Source organism: Hypanus sabinus, chromosome 15 (assembly GCF_030144855.1).
Source record: "Hypanus sabinus isolate sHypSab1 chromosome 15, sHypSab1.hap1, whole genome shotgun sequence".
Lineage (NCBI taxonomy): Eukaryota > Metazoa > Chordata > Chondrichthyes > Myliobatiformes > Dasyatidae > Hypanus > Hypanus sabinus.
Genome location: NC_082720.1, coordinates 46,440,991 through 46,462,860, shown reverse-complemented (window position 1 = coordinate 46,462,860; position 21,870 = coordinate 46,440,991). Strand labels below are relative to the sequence as shown.

At 38.9% G+C, this 21,870-nt stretch overlaps 1 protein-coding gene and 1 long non-coding RNA gene across 3 annotated transcripts in view; both read right to left on the bottom strand.

Annotated features, from left to right (window-relative positions):
• Positions 1 to 18,046, bottom strand: part of LOC132405467 (uncharacterized) — a 35,609-nt gene extending 17,563 nt beyond the window's left edge. Inside the window, exons 1-2 of one of the 2 annotated variants that reach the window (XR_009515880.1) lie at positions 10,789 to 18,046; positions 6,022 to 6,715 (exon numbers count right to left, since the gene is read on the bottom strand). This is a non-coding gene — a long non-coding RNA (uncharacterized LOC132405467). Of the gene's footprint in view, positions 1 to 6,021; positions 6,716 to 10,788 lie in introns of those variants that run through there. The other variant, XR_009515881.1, reaches the window with a different exon arrangement.
• The window catches only part of LOC132405466 (uncharacterized), an 87,372-nt gene extending 67,798 nt beyond the window's left edge, over positions 1 to 19,574 (bottom strand). Inside the window, exon 1 of the mRNA XM_059990297.1 lies at positions 18,643 to 19,574. Within this exon, the coding sequence (XP_059846280.1) occupies positions 18,643 to 18,846 (204 nt within the window). The 5' untranslated portion in view covers positions 18,847 to 19,574. The remainder of the gene's footprint in view (positions 1 to 18,642) is intronic.
• Positions 19,575 to 21,870: the final 2,296 nt, after the last annotated feature.

Sequence of the window (21,870 nt, the reverse complement as noted above, 5' to 3'; positions counted from 1 at the left end):
ATAACAGGTCGTTTGGCTCATTATCTTATGCTAACCTTTTAACCTAACTCTTCCCTCCTACATAGCCATCCATTTTTCTATCAACCCTAAACCTATCTAGAGTTTCTTAAATGCCTGTAATCTAACATGGTAAGATCTTTCTACTGTCCATCTACCTATTCACAGTGAACAGTACAACTCTAAAACCTCATTCACTTGGACGAGATTGTTCCATTCCTTCTATAAACTTTTTTCAATAAAACTTTTTTTTCTGCATTTCTTAGTTTCCTTTTGATGTAATTTATGTGTTAAGCTTAAATGTTGTACAATTAGAAAGGATGCCAGGATGCAATTGGTCTACTTTTTCATAATTTTAAACATTTGTATCACTTTCTCTGAATCTTCCAGTTTTTAAAAAGACAAAAACAAAGTAAAGGTAGCTCATCTTTTTTCATCAAACACTTCTTTACTTTCTGGAATCAACAATAAAGTCCCTCCTTCTGAACTTCTTTTGAAAGTACAAAGATGAAGGGTATACACAGCATTCTCAATGTCATCTCACAAAGACTATATACAGTTTTAAAATACTCTTTGAACTTGTTTATTTTAATCCCTTGCTATTCATTCTAAAATATTGTATGTTTAACAACAGAATTATTTTGCTGAAGATTCTCATAGCCCATTCATACACAACATATTGATAAACAAATGGCATATTTTCTTAATGAAATTAAACTGTATTTACACCAAAGTTCATGAGGACTGTTAAAGGAAATCTTGAAGAGTTTCCAATAAAGTCTCTGAATTTAAATCAAACTCTTACTATGGATATTCCGGCAAGAAATCAAAAAGGCAGTCCTATTGAAAGATTGACAGATGTCAATTTCCTCTTTGTAAAAACTAGCAGGATTTTAACGTGTTAAAATTATTTAAGAATAAACAATAATTCCCAAATTTAATTGCAGCAACTTCCACTTCAGTAAAATGAGGTTTGTACTGCAGGGGTTAAAAACTAGATAAAGCTTTAATTTTGATGTCACCTCTAAAGCATGAGACTTGCTCTATTATTGTGCCACTGTGTTATAAACTTGAACTAGTAAACTTCTGACTCAGGAGATAATACCAATTAAATCCAGCTGCTCAAAATATTCATAATACAGAACAAGTTCAAAGCAAATCAAAGATCTGGAAATGCATAGAGGTTTGTTCAATGCATATAAAAGGGAAAGATGAGGAATTTCTTTGGGGTTAGGTCAAGTTTGAATCAATGAAAGAAAAAAATAACATGGATCCCGTCTGGATCATGGGTAAATGTCTGTTAATGTACCTGGCTGAAAATAAAGTGTTAATAATTATGCAGTTGAGCTAAGTAGAAAACATTATTAAAAAACACATATAGACAAATTGCCAAGATGGGGAAAAAAGAACAGAATATTCCCAAAAGTTAAGAACATGTAGAATATAAAAAATAATCAAACTATGGTATTTGAAATGAATCAAAATGTTGAAATTTGTTAGGTCTGCTCATCTTGGGGGGAAAAAAAACTTAAACCTGGCAATTGCAATTGTTCTAATTCAGCATTAAGGTACTTTACTTGAAACCATGATCGCTATTCCTAATCAATAAATATGAAGATACTGTATATATCAAATAAATATCTCACTCTGTTGAGGATGTGTGTGCTCATTATTTAAGGTCAACGTAGAGTAAATAAAAACAGACTCGTCAAATTAGATCTGCATAACAATGCACTGATAAACCCCATGTTTGTCCACTTTGGGAGTAAGAACAGGAAGGCAGATTATTATCTGAACAGTGTAGAGTTGGGTAAGGGAGAAATACAAAGAGATTTAGGAGTCCTTGTTCATCAGTCACTGAAGGTGAATGAGCAAGTGCAGCAGTCAGTGAAGAAGGCTAATGGAATGTTGGCCTTTATTACAAAGGGAATTGAGTACAAGAACAAGGAAATCCTCTTGCATTTGTACAGAGCCCTGGTGAGACCACACCTGGAGTATTGTGTACAGTTTTGGTCTCCAGGGTTAAGGAAGGACATCCTGGCTGTAGAGGAAGTGCAGCGTAGATTCATGAGGTTAATTCCTGGGATGTCTGGACTGTCTTACGCAGAGAGGTTAGAGAGACTGGGCTTGTACATGCTGGAATTAAGGAGATTGAGAGGGGATCTGATTGAAACATATAAGATTATTAAGGGATTGGACAAGATAGAGGCAGGAAATATGTTCCAGATGCTGGGAGAGTCCAGTACCAGAGGGCATGGTTTGAGAATAAGGGGTAGGTCATTTAGGACAGAGATAAGGAAAAACTTCTTCTCCCAGAGAGTTGTGGGGGTCTGGAACGCACTGCCTCGGAAGGTAGTGGAGGCCAATTCTCTGGATGCTTTCAAGAAGGAGCTAGATAGGTATCTTATGGATAGGGGAATCAAGGGATATGAGGACAAGGCAGAAACCGGGTATTGATAGTAATTGATCAGCCATGATCTCAAAATGGTGGTGCAGGCTCGAGGGGCCGAATGGTCTACTTCTGAACCTACTGTCTATTGTTATGATGAACAAACTATATGGAAAATCTTTCTGCTTGTCTATGTATCTGAAAAGCACTAACAAACACCTGATAGAAAGTTTGGGATTTCAGTACATGCATGCACCTACAAGGGAATCCCAAGCCCCATAACACTTATAGGTTGCTGTCTGTAGAACGGAAAGTAGGTTCTAATAAACTAACACATTCTCTAGGACTTTAAGGCTCCATCATGCTCTGTTTGCCTGCTGCTATATACATTCCTCTGGATACACCTTTTGATTTTATAATTTGTTTCACCTTCTCTTTCCTTAACTTTGTACAATCAGTACATTATCAACTAATTATATGTGGCAACCTACACAATCACAGATCTCTCATTTCTTTTCCTTCCCCCTCTTTCTGCCCAGTTTTAATTTCCACTGAAGTCACTCAAGAATCATATTGGGCAGCAAGCAAAAAAAGACAGCCCAGCTCCACATGCAAATTTGGCTAAAATTATTTGAAATGTTTTCCTCTTCATAAATTTTGCGTGACTTCTTTGTTGTCCTTTTTTTTTTACAAAACAATTTTCTGCTTTTATCATAGCTATAGTTTGTAGATTATAAGCTGATAATATTGCCACCACTACTATATTCCCCATTAATTGTGGGCACCATCATGAGTTCCCAATGTTTGTCTTGCGCACATGTCCAAATGGATGTTCCATCTCAGCTTTCTCCTGAGATCCCCGTAATCACAGAAACAATTCTCTGGGTCCAAACAACATTCCAGAAACAGGATTGTTTGCTGATAATTGCACAATCACTTCTAACCACAATTCTTCAGAAAATTAAGCAGACCTTGAAATACATGAAGGCCTACATTCCTTCAAAGGTACGTGCTTATACATGACAAATAATACTCAATGATTTTAGTGCCAAGCGATACTCCATCATATCCAATAAGAGGGAATCACTTTACCTACCCTTACATTCAATGACATATAGTATTCTGGGGAACGCTGTATGATCGGAAATTCGGCTAAATCAGCCACATAACAACTGTCTATGTGAAAGCATATCCAAGATCAGGTCACAGAGAAACTGAATCATCTGCTGACATCCTAAACTTTGCCACTGTATTCAGTTGCTATACGGTAGCATAGTGGTTAGCATTATGCTATTGCAGCTTGGAGGGTTCTGGAGTTCAATTTAGGTGCCTCCTGTAAGGAGTTAGTATATTCTCCCTGTGAGCACGTGGGGTTCCTCTGGGTGCTCTGGTTTCCTCCCACAGTCCAAAGACATACTGATTAGTAAGTTAATTGGTTATTGTAAATACACTTGTGATTAGGCGAGTATTAGGTGGGTTACGGACAGTGTGGCTCGTTGGGCTGGAAGGGCCTGTTCAGTGCTGTATCTCTAAACAAATATCATCAAAGGAGAGACAAACAAAGCTGCTGTTTCAGGTTGTTAACCTTCATTTCTAGATTAGGATAGGATAGGTCGCTGAGCATTAGGTTAGTTACCCATAAGAATTATCCTCTTCATAGATAATTAACCTAACTCACCTGAAAGAAAACCCCTTTTCAGATGGATATCTTGGGGTTCATAAATACAACCCAGTGGTACAGAGTATGCCAGATTATCATAATATTTACTTTAACTGATACTACTTTACTGTGCTAGCAAGTTGACATTCACAATTATTTGGTTCATATTTTAACAAATGAACAGAGAACAGTTCTATTGAACTAGACATGAGGGTATATTAACAGCCTTTCTCAACCCTTTTGCCTTGGAGGAACCCCTGCATAAACATTATTATAGCCATGGCTCATGGTACATTAACATGATCAGAAAGTTGTAAATATAATTATCTAAAAATAATTGTCAATGCTCTTTTAAGTAGAGAATGAAGTTTTAGCCAACCTTCCTTGAAAAAAAAAGGTAGTTAAGCTTAGCTTACCATTCTTGAAATTAATCTTTCTTTCCCTTGAATAAATTTTGAGATCTCATAAGACAAAAATAATAAATTTTTGTTAAATAACTGGCTTAAGTCAAAATGGGATTTAATTTTTCTAAAGATAGGCTTGGTAGATTTAACTTAAATAAAGGTTGTAAATTGATTTTAATTAATGCTATTTACAACATGATCATTTATTGACAATGTAGAATAGTAAAGTTACTGAAGACCATAAGCCAAAGCAATATGAATAAAAATATAGCCTTGGACAATTCTTGTACAAGACTTTGAAAAGACATTTTCTTACTAAGTGATGTGATCAGACTCAAATATAGGCCTAGCCTGTGAAAGTGTGCTTGCCTTTTGCTGCAAAAATACTCAATTCTAGGTTGAACTTGAGATAAGTATACACAGATTTCAACTGAAACAGGATGATTTCCATCCTTGCTCTTGATGCTTGTTACACAAGAAAAAACTTGCTCGCACATGTAAGAAGTTGAAAACTGCAGCAAAATGTTCATTGCTTTCCTGTGAATAGCAGGATACTCTTCTTTCACAGAAATCAAGAACTTGTCAGTAAATCTCATCGTGAGTGCAAGACGAGAGCGCAGCTCACAAAGTTCTCCCTCTTCTCTCAAAGTCAAGTTTTCAGGCTAAGCAAAAGATTCAGAGAAAGGGTCCCTCACCCAGTCATACACCTGTTGAAAAGGAGGAAAAACACTGTTCAGTTTTGGCCTTCAGTTCTTTGAGGTGGTTTTCAATAAGATTCTAGACTTCCTGATATCATTCCTCACTCTCAAGCCCAATAGCAGTGGAAACATTTCAGATTTCCTTTCGCAACATTATTTTTTCAAAGATTCAGTTACCTTTTAAATCCAAGAATCTTGCCACTTGAAGTCAAAACTTTTTCTCCAGGGCCTCGCAGAGACTTTTCCAACCAGTTCATATGATGAAAAGTGTCTGGTAAGTAGACCAATTTGGGGGAGGTAATTTGGGAGGGAGAGGCTGACATCACAGCCTAAATTGGGCGAGTCCATTCAATGCTCGGAAAACACACTTCATGCTCTTCACCAGGCTATCCTCCTCCTTTCAGTGCAATACAGCACTCACCGATTATCAACGGTCTCCCCTATCTTGTGTCAAAAACTGAGAATGGACTCAAGCAAATAAACATAGTCCTACTGCGCACTGCCTTACTGGGCCGAGAGACCTCTAATGAAATTGATAACAGGGCTGCTCACCACAGTGGGTGCTAGCATCATGCGTTGAGTAAAGTTCAAATTCATGTTTTTTTAAATCACAATCTCTCGCGGAACCCCAGTTGAGAAACCCTGGGCTAAACAGTAATTTAGGAATGCAAATACAATGTAAAAATAAATAAAAGAACAAAACTGCAACATTGAGATAGACTGGTCTCACAAAATACATATTCTGAGCAGAAACTCTGTCGGATCCTGACAACTATTGTGCTTAATCATTTTTACTTCATGTATTGACTAATATTTAAATCTTTTTACATTGGTAACATTATTGTAGCTAGAATTGTACAAGTTGGATAAGAATATAATTCAGATTCAGTTTATTGTCATTTAGAAACCACAAATGCAATGTAGTTAAAAAATGAGACAACGTTCCCCCAGAATGATATCACAAAAGCGCATGACAAAACAGACTACACCAGAAAATCCACATAACGTTTGGCAATCCCCAATCCAGAGTCCAGAGAGGCTGCTGCGTATTAATATTGTGCTACCATCTTAGCGCATTCCCCGGAAAGGAGCTCCAAATCTGCCAGACAAAACAAGACCAAAAACTAAAGATACAAGACCTGCACAAAACCAGATAGTTACAACAGTGCAAACAATAGCATAATTGATAAAAAAAACAGATCATGGGCACAGTAAAAATAGTCCAAAGATGTTAAAAGACTATAAGTTCGAAAGAAACCATCACACAGTTTCCACAAGTCCTCAGGGTCCCGATAGACTTGTCATCCCACGCAGACAGCAGAAGGGAATACCCCTGCTATGGACACCCACAGCGCTCTCCGGCACAGCCTCTCCGAGCATATTAAGACACCCCCGCCAACAGCCACCGGCAACGCGACCCCAAGGACTGGGGGCCCGTTCTTCCCAGCAGAGACCCGGACTTCACAGCAGCAGCTGCAACGAAGAAGGTCTTCCTGGAGATTTCCAGATGTTCCTCTGAGTTCCCACGTCCGTTCCTCATCAGATTAGGATTGCGCACGGCACCTCGCTTAACAAATAAAACAAATAACATATCAGCTCCGGAGCGGCCGCTGCAAGCTGTGTCGTGCCGCCATCTTGGCCTGGTACAGGAATTTGTGGCCTGGTTTAGGAATCTGAAATAACTATTTCCCAACATGTACCAGTGTTTCTTATCAATTGTCAAAGAATTTACTCTGATTTACCAAAAAATAATTTTGTCGCCACTCACTATGAGAGACTTTACTTTATTAGGGAACAGAAATAAAGACACAGACCTTGGTACACGGTTAACCCTTTAATCACATGATCACAGGGAGCCATTGTCTTGTGACTCCAACAATGTCAGCTTACAACTCAAATTTATACAGTAAATTTTGGGCAATAGCCAACAGCTAAACATACTTAGTCAGCAATTTCCAAAGCACTTGTTAGGTATCAGCAAGTTTACTAAAGTTCCCATGCAATACACAAAATTAGGGATTCATGTCTGCAGTTAGTTCTTCTATTTGCTACTTGCTACACAATCTCAGAAAAAGATTAACAATACTTCATTGTTGGCATGATCTATATCTGTGTGTTGTCAGCTTGCACAAGCAAGGCAGTTTCTGCCTCTTATCCTGTCACCCTCATGACCCAGGTCTTGAGCAATATCTAGCCAGTCAAACATGGCATCAACATTTAATTCAAAATTAATCTTAACTTGATAATTTTCTTCAAACCCTATTGATGAATACGTTATGTTCTAGGCACACACTAAGAAGGGGTAGACTTTGCAGAGACCGAATTTTGCCATTTGGTTGTAAACGGGAATACACAGCTTAACCGTCAAAAGACAGGATTTGACTCGCCACCGAAGGGACACACACATTTGGGGCAATTATTTACAGAAAATAAATCCAAAGAAAACATAGAACATAAAAATCTACAGCACATTACAGGCCCTTCAGCCCACAATGTTGTGCCATGTGACCTACTCTAGAAACTGCCTAGAAATTCCCTACGAACATAGTCCTCCATTTTTCTAAGCTCCATGTACCTATCTAAGAGTCTCTTAAAAGACCCTATCGTATCCGTCTCTACCATTATCACTGCAGTGCATTCCATGCACTCACTACTCTGTGTGTGAAAAATTTACCTCTGTCATCCCCCTTGTACCATTTCCAAGCACCTTAAAACTATGCCCCCTCATGTAAGCCATTTCAGCCCTGGGAAAAAGCCTCTGGATATCCACACGATCAATGCCTCTCATCATCTTATTCTGTATACCTCTATCAGGTCAGCTCTCAACCTCCATTGCTCCAGGGAGTAAAGGCAAAGTTCACTCAACCTATTCTCATAAAGCGTGCTCTCCAATCCAGACAACATCCTTGGAAATATCCTCAGCACTCTCTCTACAGTGTCCACATCCTTCCTGCAGTGAGGTGACCAGAACTCAACACAGTACTCCAAGTGAGGTCTAATTAAGGTCTTACATAGCTGTAACATTACCTCACGGCTCTTGAATTCAATCCCACGGTTGATGACGGCCATTACTCCATATGCCTTGTTAACAATACTGTCAACCAGCACAGCAGCTTTGAGTGTCCTATGGACATGAACCCCTAGGTGTCCCTGTTTCTCAAACAGTCAAGACTGCCAAGAACCTTACTATTAATATTATATTTTGCCTTCAATTTTGATCTACTGAAATGAACCACTTTACACTTATCTGGGTTGAATGCCATCTGTCACTTCTCAGCTCAGTTCTGCATCCTATTGATGTCCCACTGTAACCTCTGACAACCTTCTAGACTATCCACAACACTCCAAACTTTTGTGTCATCAGCAAACTTACTAACCCACCCTTCTACTTACTCATTCAGGCAATTTACAAAAATCACTAAGAGTAGGGGTCGCAGAGCAGATCCCTGCAGAACACCACTGGTCACCATCCTCGTCCAGAATATGAACCATCTACAACCACCCTTTGCCTTCTGTGGTCAAGCCAATTCTGGGTCCACAAAGCAAGGTCTCCTTGGATTCCATGCCTCATTACTTTCTGAATGAGCCTCGCAAGGGAATGGAATCCATATATAATACATTGACTGCTCTACCCTCATCAATGTGTTTTGTTACATCCTCAAAGAATTCAATCAGGTTTGCATGGCATGTCCTGCCCTTAACAAACCAATGCTGACTATTCCTAATCAGATTATGTCTCTCCAAATGTTCATAGATCCTGCCTCTTAGGATCTTCTCCAACAACTTACCCACCACTGAAGTAAGACTTACTGGTCTATAATTTCCTGGGTTATCTCTACTCCCTTTCTAGAACAAGGGAACAATGTCTGCAACCTTCCAATCCCTGGTACTTCTTCTGTCCCTATTGATGTTGTAAAGATCATTGCAAGAGGTTCCACAATCTCCTCCCTCACTTCTCACAGTAGCCTGGGGTATATCTTGTCCGGTTCCATCGACTTATCTAACTTAATACTTTTTAAAAGCTCCAGCACATCCTCTTTCTAAATGTTTATACATTCAAGCATTTCAGTCTGCTATATGTCCTTTTCACTGGTGAATACTGAAGCAAAATATTCATTAAGTACCTCCGCTACCTTCTTTGGCTCCATGCACTTGTTTCCTCTCTCGCTCCTGATTGGTCCTATTCTTACATGGCTCATCCCCTTGTTCTTCACATACCTGTAGAATGCTTTGGGGTTTTCCTTAATCCTGCTCACCAAGCCCTTCTCATGGCCCTTTCTAGCTCTCCTAATTTCATTCTCGAGCCCCTTTCTGGCACCCTTGTAATTTTCTAGAGCTCTGACAATTTTCTTGAACCTTTCATAAGCTTTTCTTTTCAACTAGGTTTTCTATATCCTTTGTACACTATGGTTCTTTTACCCTACCATTCTTTCCCTGCCTCAATGGAACACACCTATGCAAAATGCCATGCAAATGTTCCTTGAACATTTGCCACATTTCTCCCATGCATTTCCCTGAGAATATCTGCTCCCAATTTATGTTCCCAAGTTCCTGCCTAGTGGCATCATATTTCCTCCACTCCGATTAAGTATTGACATAAACAGTCTGCTCCTATCCCTCTCCAGTGCGATGATAAAGGAGATAGAATTGTGATCACTACCTCCAAAATGTTCTCCCACTGAGAGACCTGACACCTTACCAGGTTCATTTCCCAATACCAGATCAAGTACAGCCTCTCCTCCAGTTGGTTTATCTACATATTGTGTCAGGAAACCTTCCTGAACACACCTAACAAACTCCACTTCATTTAAACTCCTTGTTCTAAGGAGATGCCAGTCAATAGTAGGAAAGTTAAAAACACCCATCATATCAACCCTATGATTACTGCACCATTCCAGAATCTGCCTCCGCATCTGTCTCTATTACTATTGGTGGTGGTGGTGGTAGGGGGGGGGGGGGGGGGTCTATAAAAAACACCCAGCAGAGTTATTGGCCCCTTCCTGTTTCTGACTTCCATCCACATTTCCTGTGATTCAAAATAACTAGAGACATAATTAATGGCCACAAAGTACATTATTCAAAAAATGCAACAACTGACTATGAATCTTCAGAAACAATCGCAATATATTTGAATCATACCTGACAACTCTGGGATTTTGAACATAAGGAGCAGCTTTATTCTGAGTATCTCTCTCTCCAACCATGTGTTCCAGCTTTTGACTTGGATGTAATTTATTATCTGTTGTTATTGGGCTAAAGATCAATTTATTCCCTATTTAGCACAAGCATAGGGAACTGTCATTGCAAAGACTGCAGCAGCTCAGTGCCCACCAACGCCTTCTTAGAGAACCAGGGAAGGGCAATAGACATCATCATGGCAGTGACCTCCCCATCCAGAGAACAACGAAAGAATTCCTCTGGAAATTAATACAGAATTTTTTATATTTTCAACCATACCTTCTAATAGTTAATGTAGCATCACCGAATCTTAAAATGAGATGGTGCCATCTGTTGGTGAAAATATCAACACACTACATTACATTAATGTTTTGGCTAATTTGCTGGGGAGATTTTAGAGACAAACTGAGGTTAAGCAAGTTGGTTGATAGGTTATAGGTACCACTGAACCTTGTCATTTACCTGGGTGCCATGTGGAGTCCAATGACAGTGCCACGTCTTGCTAGAGTGCTGTGATACTAAGTTGGAGGATCTGCATCTCTGATTCTGTGTCATATCAATCCTGGTGTGGAATCAGAGACTCCACTCCTGTGAATGAGATTCTAAGCCTGCAAAATAGGTGAAGTAAATTATCTTTTAAAGTGATTTTATTTTTGTTTTAATGATCTTTAACTCATTATCTGCTTCTAATTCATTTCTCTCTCTTTAGTGGAAATTTTAATTATTTACAACAATATTAATAGGTTTTAAGTATCTTTGATTGTCAATGACATTAATTAAGTTCATTGATAGCTTTCACACAAAGCAAAGGTCCTTTCTCTGACTTGCCTTCCATCAAAGGCTGGTAGGGGTATTCCTGGCAACACATACACAAAATGCTGCTGAAATTCAGCAGGTCCAGCAGCATCTATGGAAAGAATTAACAGTTGATGTTTCGGGATGAGGCTCTTCATCAGACTGGAAAGGAAGGTGGAAGCTGCCAGAATAAGAGGGTGGGGGGAGGGGAAAGAGGACAAGCTGGAAGATGAGTGTTCTAGAAGCAAGGTCTCAGTCATATACTGCTTGAAGCTCAATTCTGGGACCTTGCAGAAGTGTCCAAGAATTGAAGGTCCAGCAAATTCCACTTAAGCAAGCATGGTATGCTCTTATAGGTTGGTGGAGAGGAGCATCAATGTCAACTCTACAGTCGAGGCACAATGGTTAAAGCTTTCAACTAGTAATAAAAAGAACAGGACAAGTAATCCAGAGGTCAGAGTCCAAACAACAATTACGGAATTTAAATTTAGATTTATAACCTGGAACTTAAAAACAAAGTCAGGACCACCATCAAAATCCGTGAGTTTCACTGATGTCCTTCTCTACAGCACAAAAATAAATACTCACTGTGAAATGGTCTTGCAATGCACTCAGTTGATGTGTAACTAAGGGTGAGCTACAAAAGCTGGGCTTGCCAACAATGCCTAGATCTTTAGGAACTGGTGAGGATAAAAAGACCAGGTCCAGTATGATTGCAGCCCAAATAACAGAGTGAGACTGCGTGCACTATAATGAGTTCATGACTAATATATCACCCAACTCAATTTGGTGCATTTGCTTTGGAAGCTTCAATTATTTTGGTTAATGAAAATATATCATTCTAAATTTTTAAATTAATAACTTGGCATCAATTGAAATAAAACTGTTTCCTGTCTTCATTGCTGAGACTGATTTTTCAATACAATGCCCAAGTCCTAGACACTAACCAGTTACAGTAATTTGTACCTACCACATCATTTCCCTGAATATCCTGGAAACATGAAACAAACCACCCATCAGTCCATGGAATACAATGATATTGCCAAGTAGCATCGTGATAAAAAGCAAACTGCTGGAGACACATACAGACCCGTTCAAGGGCAATATATCCTTCAAGGTATAGTGCCCAGCATGATCTGAATCCAATAATATTAGGAGGATGAGAATAACCAGAGAACATAGAAATTTACAGCACATTAGAGGCCCTTTGGCCTATAATGTTGTGCCGACCATGTACTCTAGAGACTGCCTAGAATTTCCCTAGCACATATCCCTCTATTTTTCTATCTGAGAGTTTCTTAAAAGATCCTATTATATCTACATGACTAAAAATTCCATTGGTCTTTTTAATAATTTTCAGTTCCTGCTGCATTTAGACCTTAAAATTTATTCAGATTTCCTCTGTTGTAGCTTTTCACTATTTATTTTCATGTATTATTTTTAAGTGTTATTTTCTGTGTCCAAATAGATGATTATATATACACTGTGAGCTCTATTAGTGCAATTGTTTAATCTTCTATCTGTTTTCACTTGTATTCTTCAGTCTAGCTCCAATACTTCATCTATTTTCTATTCCATTATGGTAATCATTAATAAATCTAGAGAATACACAAAATTCATCAAGCATGCAAATAAACATGGCAAAAGCTTCTTTTTTGTTTCACTAACGGTCTCTTAAGAGACCTGGAACTACACCTGAAATAACATCCACTACTTGAACCTTCATCTGCCATAAAGCATGATCTAACGTTTCACTGACCAACTGAAAACTTTCAGAACCGGGCTAACAGGTCTGTAAAACAGATGTAGATTTGCTTCTGAATAGTTCTGCTGCACTCCAATATTTGTTTCTTTTTCATTAACCCTGGTTAACTATTCACCATGGCTGATGGAGCTCTCAGTCACTGCTGCTCCATTTCTCATACAGCCCCTCTCCTCCAATGAGAATTAAAGCTTTCCCCTTATCCTCCACCAGACCAATCAAGAGATCAGACTCCAGACAGCACTTCACTGAATGCTCATTTCAGCATTCATAAGGGCTGTTCTATTCACAGCACTATAGTCCACACTTCCATTGACATCACCTCTACACTCCTTTACAGCCCTGCAGTTCATACTTCCATCAACATCATATCTACTCTCCTTCACATGCAACCTTAGTACAAGCTATGCCTGTTCTATTATCTTTTCCTTTTGTCATCCAGTACCTAAATATACCAATCAGATGCAGACTCACTCACACTTCAACCAATTTTAATATATTACATTTGGTGCTTACAATATGGTCTTCCTCATGGGGAAAATCAGACAGGTTGATGAACTCCTTTCAACTTACTGCCCAGCCAGGCATTCAGCATCAAATTCAACAGCTTTCTGTTGAATTCTCCGACAGTTTTCATCAGCCATTCCAGTTTTGTACCTTACATTTCCAACATTCAGTATTTTTGCCTCCCTCGTTTTCTGGCATTTTAGATTTCATTCCCATTTATTTATATCTCCTCCAGACAACCTTTTCCATTTTCTTTTAGCCAGCTCCACCAACACATGTCATTCAATCACAGACTTTCCCTGTTGTCTCACCACACTTCGTCCATTCTTCTGGAACTGTCAGCTTAATTCTAACTTCACTCAGCTCTGATGAAAGGTCATTGTCCTGAATAATTAACACGGTTCTCTCACTACAAATGCTGCACGAAGTTCTGGTATTTCCAGCATTTTGTGTTTTAAATTCGGATTTTTGGGAGTTTGCTTTCTATATTTTATAATACTCTGGTTTCCACCCCACATACTTCTCAGAGGAGTAACCTGGTCAATTGTCCAAATTAAAGAAATGATTCCCTGATCAAGGTGGTGCTGGATAGTAAAGTCCTCAGTGCTTAAGCTTACAAGGTAATTGTGAATTTAATGTAACCCTTGCCTTGGCACAGCCTGTACTCTTTTCCTAAAACTACCAAAAACTGTCTTTACACACAAAAGGCAATAGTGAATTTCATATGAATGTGGAAACTCATAAGTGTTGAATTAGATCCCCCAATTCAATTAAAAAATCATGGTGTTATTCAGCACAGGGCCAAAGTAAGAAGGACTCGCAGCCATTAATGAAGTACAGAAAAGAAGAACCAGAGTGGGACTGTGCCCAGTCTGTATTCAGAGTGATTTTGAGGGATTGGTTTAGATTGGTCTATGTTGGACCATTCTGATCCAGAATTCCAAGTATAGGTCTGCTATTTATGTTTTTAGTAATTTTAATAAATAAGTAAATAAAATAATCTGTAACAATTTTATATGGTAAATGTTTATAAATTGGAACTTGCATATTTAATGGAAATATTTCACTCTTGTTAAAATTCAATTTATAACCAGAAAAGTTACTAATTTGAGCAAGCAAAGACGAAATAGCAGGAATAGATCTTTCAGGGTCAGATATGTATAATAACAAATCATCAGCATATAATGATACTTTATACGTCCTCTCCCCATGGGTAATACCCAGAATATTGGGTAATTCACGAATAGCTATAGCCAAAGGCTCTAAAGCAATGTCAAATAGTAAAAGACTTAAAGGGCAACCTTGCCTTGTACCACGAAATAACTGAAAAAAAGGGGATCTTTGATTATTGGTAAAAACCGAAGCTAAGGGTTTATGGTATATTAATGTAATCCATGATATAAATTTTGAACTAAAATTAAATTGTTGCATTGTATTAAATAAATATGGCCATTCAACTCTATCAAATGCTTTTTCAGCATCTAAAGAAATGACACATTCTGGTATTTTAGATGAAGAAGTATAAATAATATTAATTAATTTTCTAATGTTAAAAGATGAATAGCAATTTTTAATAAATCCAGTCTAGTCTTCAGAAATAATTCGAGGTAATATATTTTCTAATCTAATAGCCAAAATTTTACTAAAAATCTTAAAATCTGTATTCAACAAGGATATAGGCCGACAGGATGTGCATTCAGTAGGATCTTTATCTTTTTTAAGAATTAAAGAAATAGAAGCTTCATAAAAAGATTGTGGTAATTTGCCTATACTTAATGCATCTTTAAAAATTTTACAAAGCCAAGGAGAAAATATAGAAGAAAAAGATTTGGCCTCCCAGATTAAAGATATCACTTTTACATAGAACAGGAACCCAAAAACCAAAAGAAAACTGATTTGGGTCAGATAGAAGTAATCCCTTTTACAATGCAGTTTCCAGCTAATAAGACTCAATGGATAATGGTAGGTGCTTGAATATTGATTTATTCTACTCTTTATTGGTTGTTAAATGGCTGTTATTCTTAGTTGTAATGAAAACCTACACGTTTTGTTACAAATACGCAGAGTTGCATTAACTCGTGCAAACCAGGCGTCCCCACCCCATCACTTCGATAGGGGCAGTCAAATCCTTCTCGAAAATACTCGACAAATGTTAATGCAAAACCACAAAAAATAGTGAAATCAAACTTCATAATCTAAACGAAATAATATGCGTACAATTCACGTGACGGCCACCAAGTATCAAGTTGAATTGACATAATTGCCTAAGTATCTCCAGTCCTCTCGCAAAAGTAACGTATCAGCTCGAGATTTCACATATAGTAATACACGTACAAACTGCTGGAGGTCAGGGAACATCTATGGAAATGAATAAACAGCCGACGTTTCGGGCAGACACCTTTCTTCAGGACGAGTGCAAAACTAACCGAAAGTAGCTATAAGCAAAGAGCACTGCCCTCTCACTGTTGGTTGTCATAGATTGTATGCACATTATTTTTGCTACAATCCCCTCCCATGAATGCAGAAATTCTGTTACCGTTTATGATCGTCTTCCAGGCAGTTAGGGTGTTTTTTCTTTGTACCTTACTCTCGTAGCGAGCTCAGCATACTATTGGATGCGGAAGACTCCGTTATGCTTTTGGATAGAAGGTCAGGGCTATTTAATAAACATTGCAATTTTCTCTTAACAGGAGGGGCACTAAAACAAATAGGTCATAACACATTGATTAATAAAATGAGAGAAAATAGTTAATACAAATTAGCTAACAACTCTAAGTGGTCAATTCTTGCAATGACTAAAAGGATAAAGCAATAGATTAAGAAATTCCAAAATGTATAAAATCAAGTTAACATTCAAAACAGTAAGAAAGCATTTAGGAAAAAAATGATATTGTATATTAGACTTTAAAAGTGCGTTGTATATTCCTGTGAGACTGTGTGATAATTACCAACAATAGTTCTGCTCTACAAGAACATTTTGGTATTGGAAGTTAGCAAACGTTTTTAAATAGTAATTGCTGATGGGTTATCTTTAAACCTGCTGACAGAGATTCTCGCTCGTCACATTGACAATAGCAGCTAAGATGATACAGTAGCTCAGATATTTGATAAATAAACAGCTTGGACAGATGGGGTGCCACCAGTTTTGAATCGCCCTCTGCATTTTCGTGTCCTATTGATTGATACGGCCAGGGGCTCTCAGAAGTTAAGCAATTACCTCGTGGTAACTGATTTCAATCAAAAGCTAGGCCTTTAGATTCCGATGGCAAGCAAGAAGGATGATAGTAAAAAAAAGTTTCACAGAACAGACTGCGTTCAGTGCTTAGGTTCGCCCCTGGCTTCCCAGGTATTGCCGCCGATCCTCGTTCGTTCTGCAGATTTTGGATGATGGGTTTATCATTGCGCAGCCTGCGGAGAAGAAGACGTTCGCACAAAAAATAATCCGGCCTGCCACCATCATCCTTACTTAGCTTCAAAATGATGAAGGAAGCCGCCGTTATTAACCCTTGATTCACCAAACGCCAGAGCTCCCCGCTAGAAGAAAAGGAGACCGAGCGGGAAAATTGCAGCCATTTCTGGCGCGACAGAATACCGCCGGAAATAATGTGCGTCCTGAGACTATTTTACTATCTGTGATTTAGTACGAATATAGCTATTTATACTGAAATAACAGCTTCTTCTCCTCCGCCATCAGATTCCTGAACGGTCCATTAATCCATGAACGCTGCTTCCCCTCTTCACTTCATTTGCAATTTCGAGTAATTTTAATCTTTATTATTGTCTAGCTCCCAGAAAATAACTAACTTCAAGTTGTACAAGACAGTGATCATATAGCTGATTCTGATATTTTTTTCACTGAGATATCCTTATGCAAATCAAAATCACTGGCTAAAAGTACAAATCCCTGACGGATCCAATTCAGTGAACAGTTTCGTTCATCTCACAGACATTCCATGTTGTCTGATGCGTGGTAAACTCAGTTCCTTTCTCATAGATTCCGATTAAATGTATAAAAAAGCAAGTTTCTATTGGGGAAGAGGACAACGACCGTGGAAACCCTTTGGCAAAGTGATTACTTTGACAGATTCTCCAGTTACTAATATCATTCCCAAATCTGTGAATAGTGTAGCCCTTTTGACGAATAAGAAAAACAACGGCAATATGTTCACACAGAATTGCATCAGCCCCCATGTACGACTCTTTCACTACCAAGTATTTTTTTAGCGGTCCGTTTTATTTGCATCTCTTCCCAGACCATCCTGCCACCCCCAATTTCAATTTAACATAGTGCAACATTTCGTACTTGCCGATTATCCATCATATCCTTGCCAAAGTAACAAGCTATATTTTCTAGGGTATTTAACGTGGTTTGGTAGGCATAGAAATATACAAATAATTAAGTTGAGGCAATGTTGTTCCCTTGATTTGAACGACATATGAAACAGTTAAACCTTACTAAAGCATTTACAGTAGGATTATGTCATTTTAATATTTCAAGGTTCTTGTTCAAGGGAAGTAACCCTTATTGTTTGAATCGAAAATAACAAAATCTAAAATCGAAATCCACAGCCTGTCCCAAAGTCGCGTTCAATCACGCCACATTTAAATGGGAATATAATTAAAACGATATCGAGGATGACAAAACAGACGCTTGAAATATTTTTTGTTTCTCCCCCCCCCCCACCCCCACCCCCCGGCATATCGACATGGTTTCTTATTTCTTCAGGACCTAAAGCAATTCCCTTTTTGTTAATAGCCGCGGCGGGCAGGTGCCGCGGTCGGAGGCGCTGCTACCCCGCAGTCCTGGTCGCGGGGGCCCTCACTTCTGTCGGAGTCGGAATGTGATCGCTCGTTACTACAATTGCACTGAGTGAAAAACAAAAAATATCCACAAGATGGAGTCTACTACGGAAAAGACATACAAAATGGACAAATATTGGCTCAAAAATGACGAGCAGCCTGAGATTGCAGCTCAGCATGTTGTAGTACGGGATCCTGATACAAAATGAGCAGAAATCGCGGGATAGATAGATTGTCAACACCAATTTCATCCATAGTTGTTCTTATTTTACGGGTCTGAAACTTCTGTAATCATCCATTTCCCGGCATCGGGTTAAAGAAGGTTAATGGCAGCGGCAACAGTGATTGAAAAGAAAACCAAGGCCATGTTAGAAGTGATTTACCTACAACACAAACGTAAGCTACGTAGAAAACTGCGCATTTCGATAAATCACAGTCTGCATTAAACTTACGTGCATTGCCAGAGTTCCCGAGATGCACGCGAGTAACATCGATGGACAAGAGTGGGTTTCAGATCCTTTTAAAATCCTAGTCAGGTCTAGCATTAATTTTGGCGCATCATAATATCGTTGTAACGAAAGGGACGTCCGGGTTGCAAATGGACAAGGTGTAATCTCCATTGGCAAATTATTTTCAGATCGTTCCCGATTCTTCATTTAGAGACCTTGGGCCACGATTCAATCATTTGTCGTATGGTATAGATTCGATTGTAAACGGAGTCATGTCAGGTCAGAGTGTTAATCAATTATTAGGCAACATGTCCTGATAGAAAAGGTAGAAATAAACAGGGTAAAACGTAAACTCTGGTACATGAAACCCCAAAATGTTTTGGAGAGTAGGGCAAAAACGCGAATAAACGGTGAACCAGGCCGTTGTCAAGGTGGTATTGAAGTACAGGAAACAAACTTGCACGTACTTGACACTCCAAATAGGCGTCTGTGGGTCACGTGGCACGTGTAACTACTCCTGCGTTTTATAGAACTTCAGTTCTCTGTAGTTGAGCATCTTTATTTTGCGTTAGGAGCTCCGCTACGAGAAATTGCAAGAAGCAGTCCAAAGAAAACCAAAAACTGAGCAGTGCGCGAGGGAACCAGAGGCGAAAGGAACTCGTTTCTCCATTGACATCGCATCGATCAGTAACAGTGATTTTGCTGACACTCAGATTTCGGCTGCTAGAATACCAGTTCACAAACTGAGCCGAACTAAACTGAGAAATCAATGGGTTCAGCATATAGCTTACTCCGCACAGGGCACGTCATCAGACGCAGCGCATATATTCCTAAATAGTCTCCTGGCTGGGCCTCAAAGGTCCTAATGTTCATAAAAAGATAGAAAAACAACACTCTTGGGATGGCTTGTGGCCCTGGTGGATGTGCTGTAATCTAAATTTTGTAATCTCATTCTTCTTCGTTTAAAAATCACAAAAGAGTAATTGTTTTCTATCTTAAATTCTGTTCCAGACATTACCTCAATTATGGTGCTAATAAAGCACACTATAACATGATGACCTCCACTTTAAGAAGGTAGTTCTGTCGGAAGAAGTGTGGAGTAGTGCACTTGATTAAGACAAGGAACTGTGTGTTGTTTGCATCCTAACTAGTGGGATTCTTTGAAGCACAAAGGAAACTTGGAGTGTATGGCTGTTCATCCCTAATATACCAGATAGATAAGTCATATAAAGTACTTGACTTTTGCCAACAAGCCTCAGAATGCAAGTTAAAGGGTATTTTAGAACTATGTAAAACAAAGTTTTACACGAAGGCCACAGCCACTGCACTGTGAAGTTCAAATTAACACACTACTGGAAGTATGTGGTGGGTGCAGAGATCTGAGGAAGTTGCTCGGAATTGAGATTAAAATTTAGATGCGGTCTTTTAAAAATCCCTAAATTTCCCTCCACCCCCACCACAGGCAGCACTTTCCAAGCACCCACCTGTGGTGTCAAAAACTTGCCCTTCACATCTTCTTTGACTTTACCTTAATTAATATCCTCTGATATTAGATATTTCAACTTTAGGAAAAGGATACTGTCATAATCTCCTCTCAGACTCTTGCATTCCAGAGAAAATAACCCAAGTCTGCCCAACCTCTCATTATAGCACATGCTCCCTAATCTGGGTAAACCTCTTCTACACCCTCTTCAACGCCTCAACATCCTTCCTATAATGGGGCGACCAGATCTATATTCAATACTCCTGATGCAGTCAAATCAGCTTTATAAAGCTGCAACATAACTTCCTGAGTTTTGAACTCAATACCTTGACTAAAAAAGGCAAGGATGCCATATGCCTGTTTAAACACCCTGTCAATCTGTGTAGCCACTTTAAGGATTCAACAGTATGAACGTGGACCACAAGATCTCTCTGCTCCTCAGAATTGTTAGGGACCTTGCCCTCATCAGTGTACTGCCTCTATACATTTGACCTGCCAAGGGGCAGCACTTCACACTTGGCCAGAGTAAACGCCATCTGGCATTGTTCCACCCACAACTGAACTGATCTATATCCCATCGTATTTGTTGCCAATCTTATATGCTATCTGTAACAACACTAATCTTTGTGTCATCTGCAAATTCATCTACAATTTCATCCAGGTCCATAACAAACAGCAGAAGTCCCAGTACAGATCCCTGAAGAACACCCCTAATCACAGACCTCCAGCTCAACTAAGTCCTACTGATTATGACTATTTGTCTTTTATGGGCAAACCAGCTCTAAATCTAAACAGCCAATTCATCACTGGATCTGATCCCATGCATCTTAATCTTCAATATAGATAACATCCACAGCACTTCTTTCATCAATCACACTCGTCACCTTGTCAAAAAACTCAATCGTTTGTAAGACATGATTTGCCCTGCACAAAGCCATGCTGGCTTTCCCTAATTATGCCATGGTTTTCCAAATGCTCATAAATCCTATCTATAAGCATTCTCTCCATCAACTTTCCTACCACTGATGTGAGACACACTGATTTATAGTTTTCAGGATTATCCCTGGTTCCTTTCTTGAATAATGGAACAACATTAGCTACTTGCTAGTCCTCTGGGACTTTAGCTGCAGCTAGAGAGGACAAGATATTGGTCAAGGACCCAGCAATCCCATCTCTTCCCTCTCTCAATAACCTGGAGTATATCCCATCAGATCCTGGGAGCTTATCTACCTTAATGCTCTTTAGAAGACCCAACATTATTGTCTCCTTTACCTCAAAATGCCCTAGTATATTAATTATTAATACACTTGGCATTGATCACTCTATCCTGCACATCCTTCTCCTTGGTAAATACTCATGTAAAACCGTCATTTAGGACTTCACCTACATTTAAGCAAAAGCTCTCCTCTTTATCCTCAAGTGGTGCTACCCTCTCCCTAGTCCTACCCTCTCTCTTATAATACCTTGGGATACTCTTTCATCCTAATTACATAGGACTTTTCATGGTCCTTCCTGGCTTTTCTGATTTCCTTCTTGAGTTCTTTCCTAGCTTCTTTATAATCCCCAATGCTTTATATATTTTGTCCTTTTTCTTCTTGACTAAATTCCTCACTTCCCTTAACATCCAAGGTTCTCCTACCTTGCCTTCCTTGTCCTTTCTTCTGGATGGAACATACCCATCCTGTACTCTCAGCAGTTATTTAAATACCCCCTGCATATCAGTTGGTGGACTTGCCCAAAAACAACTC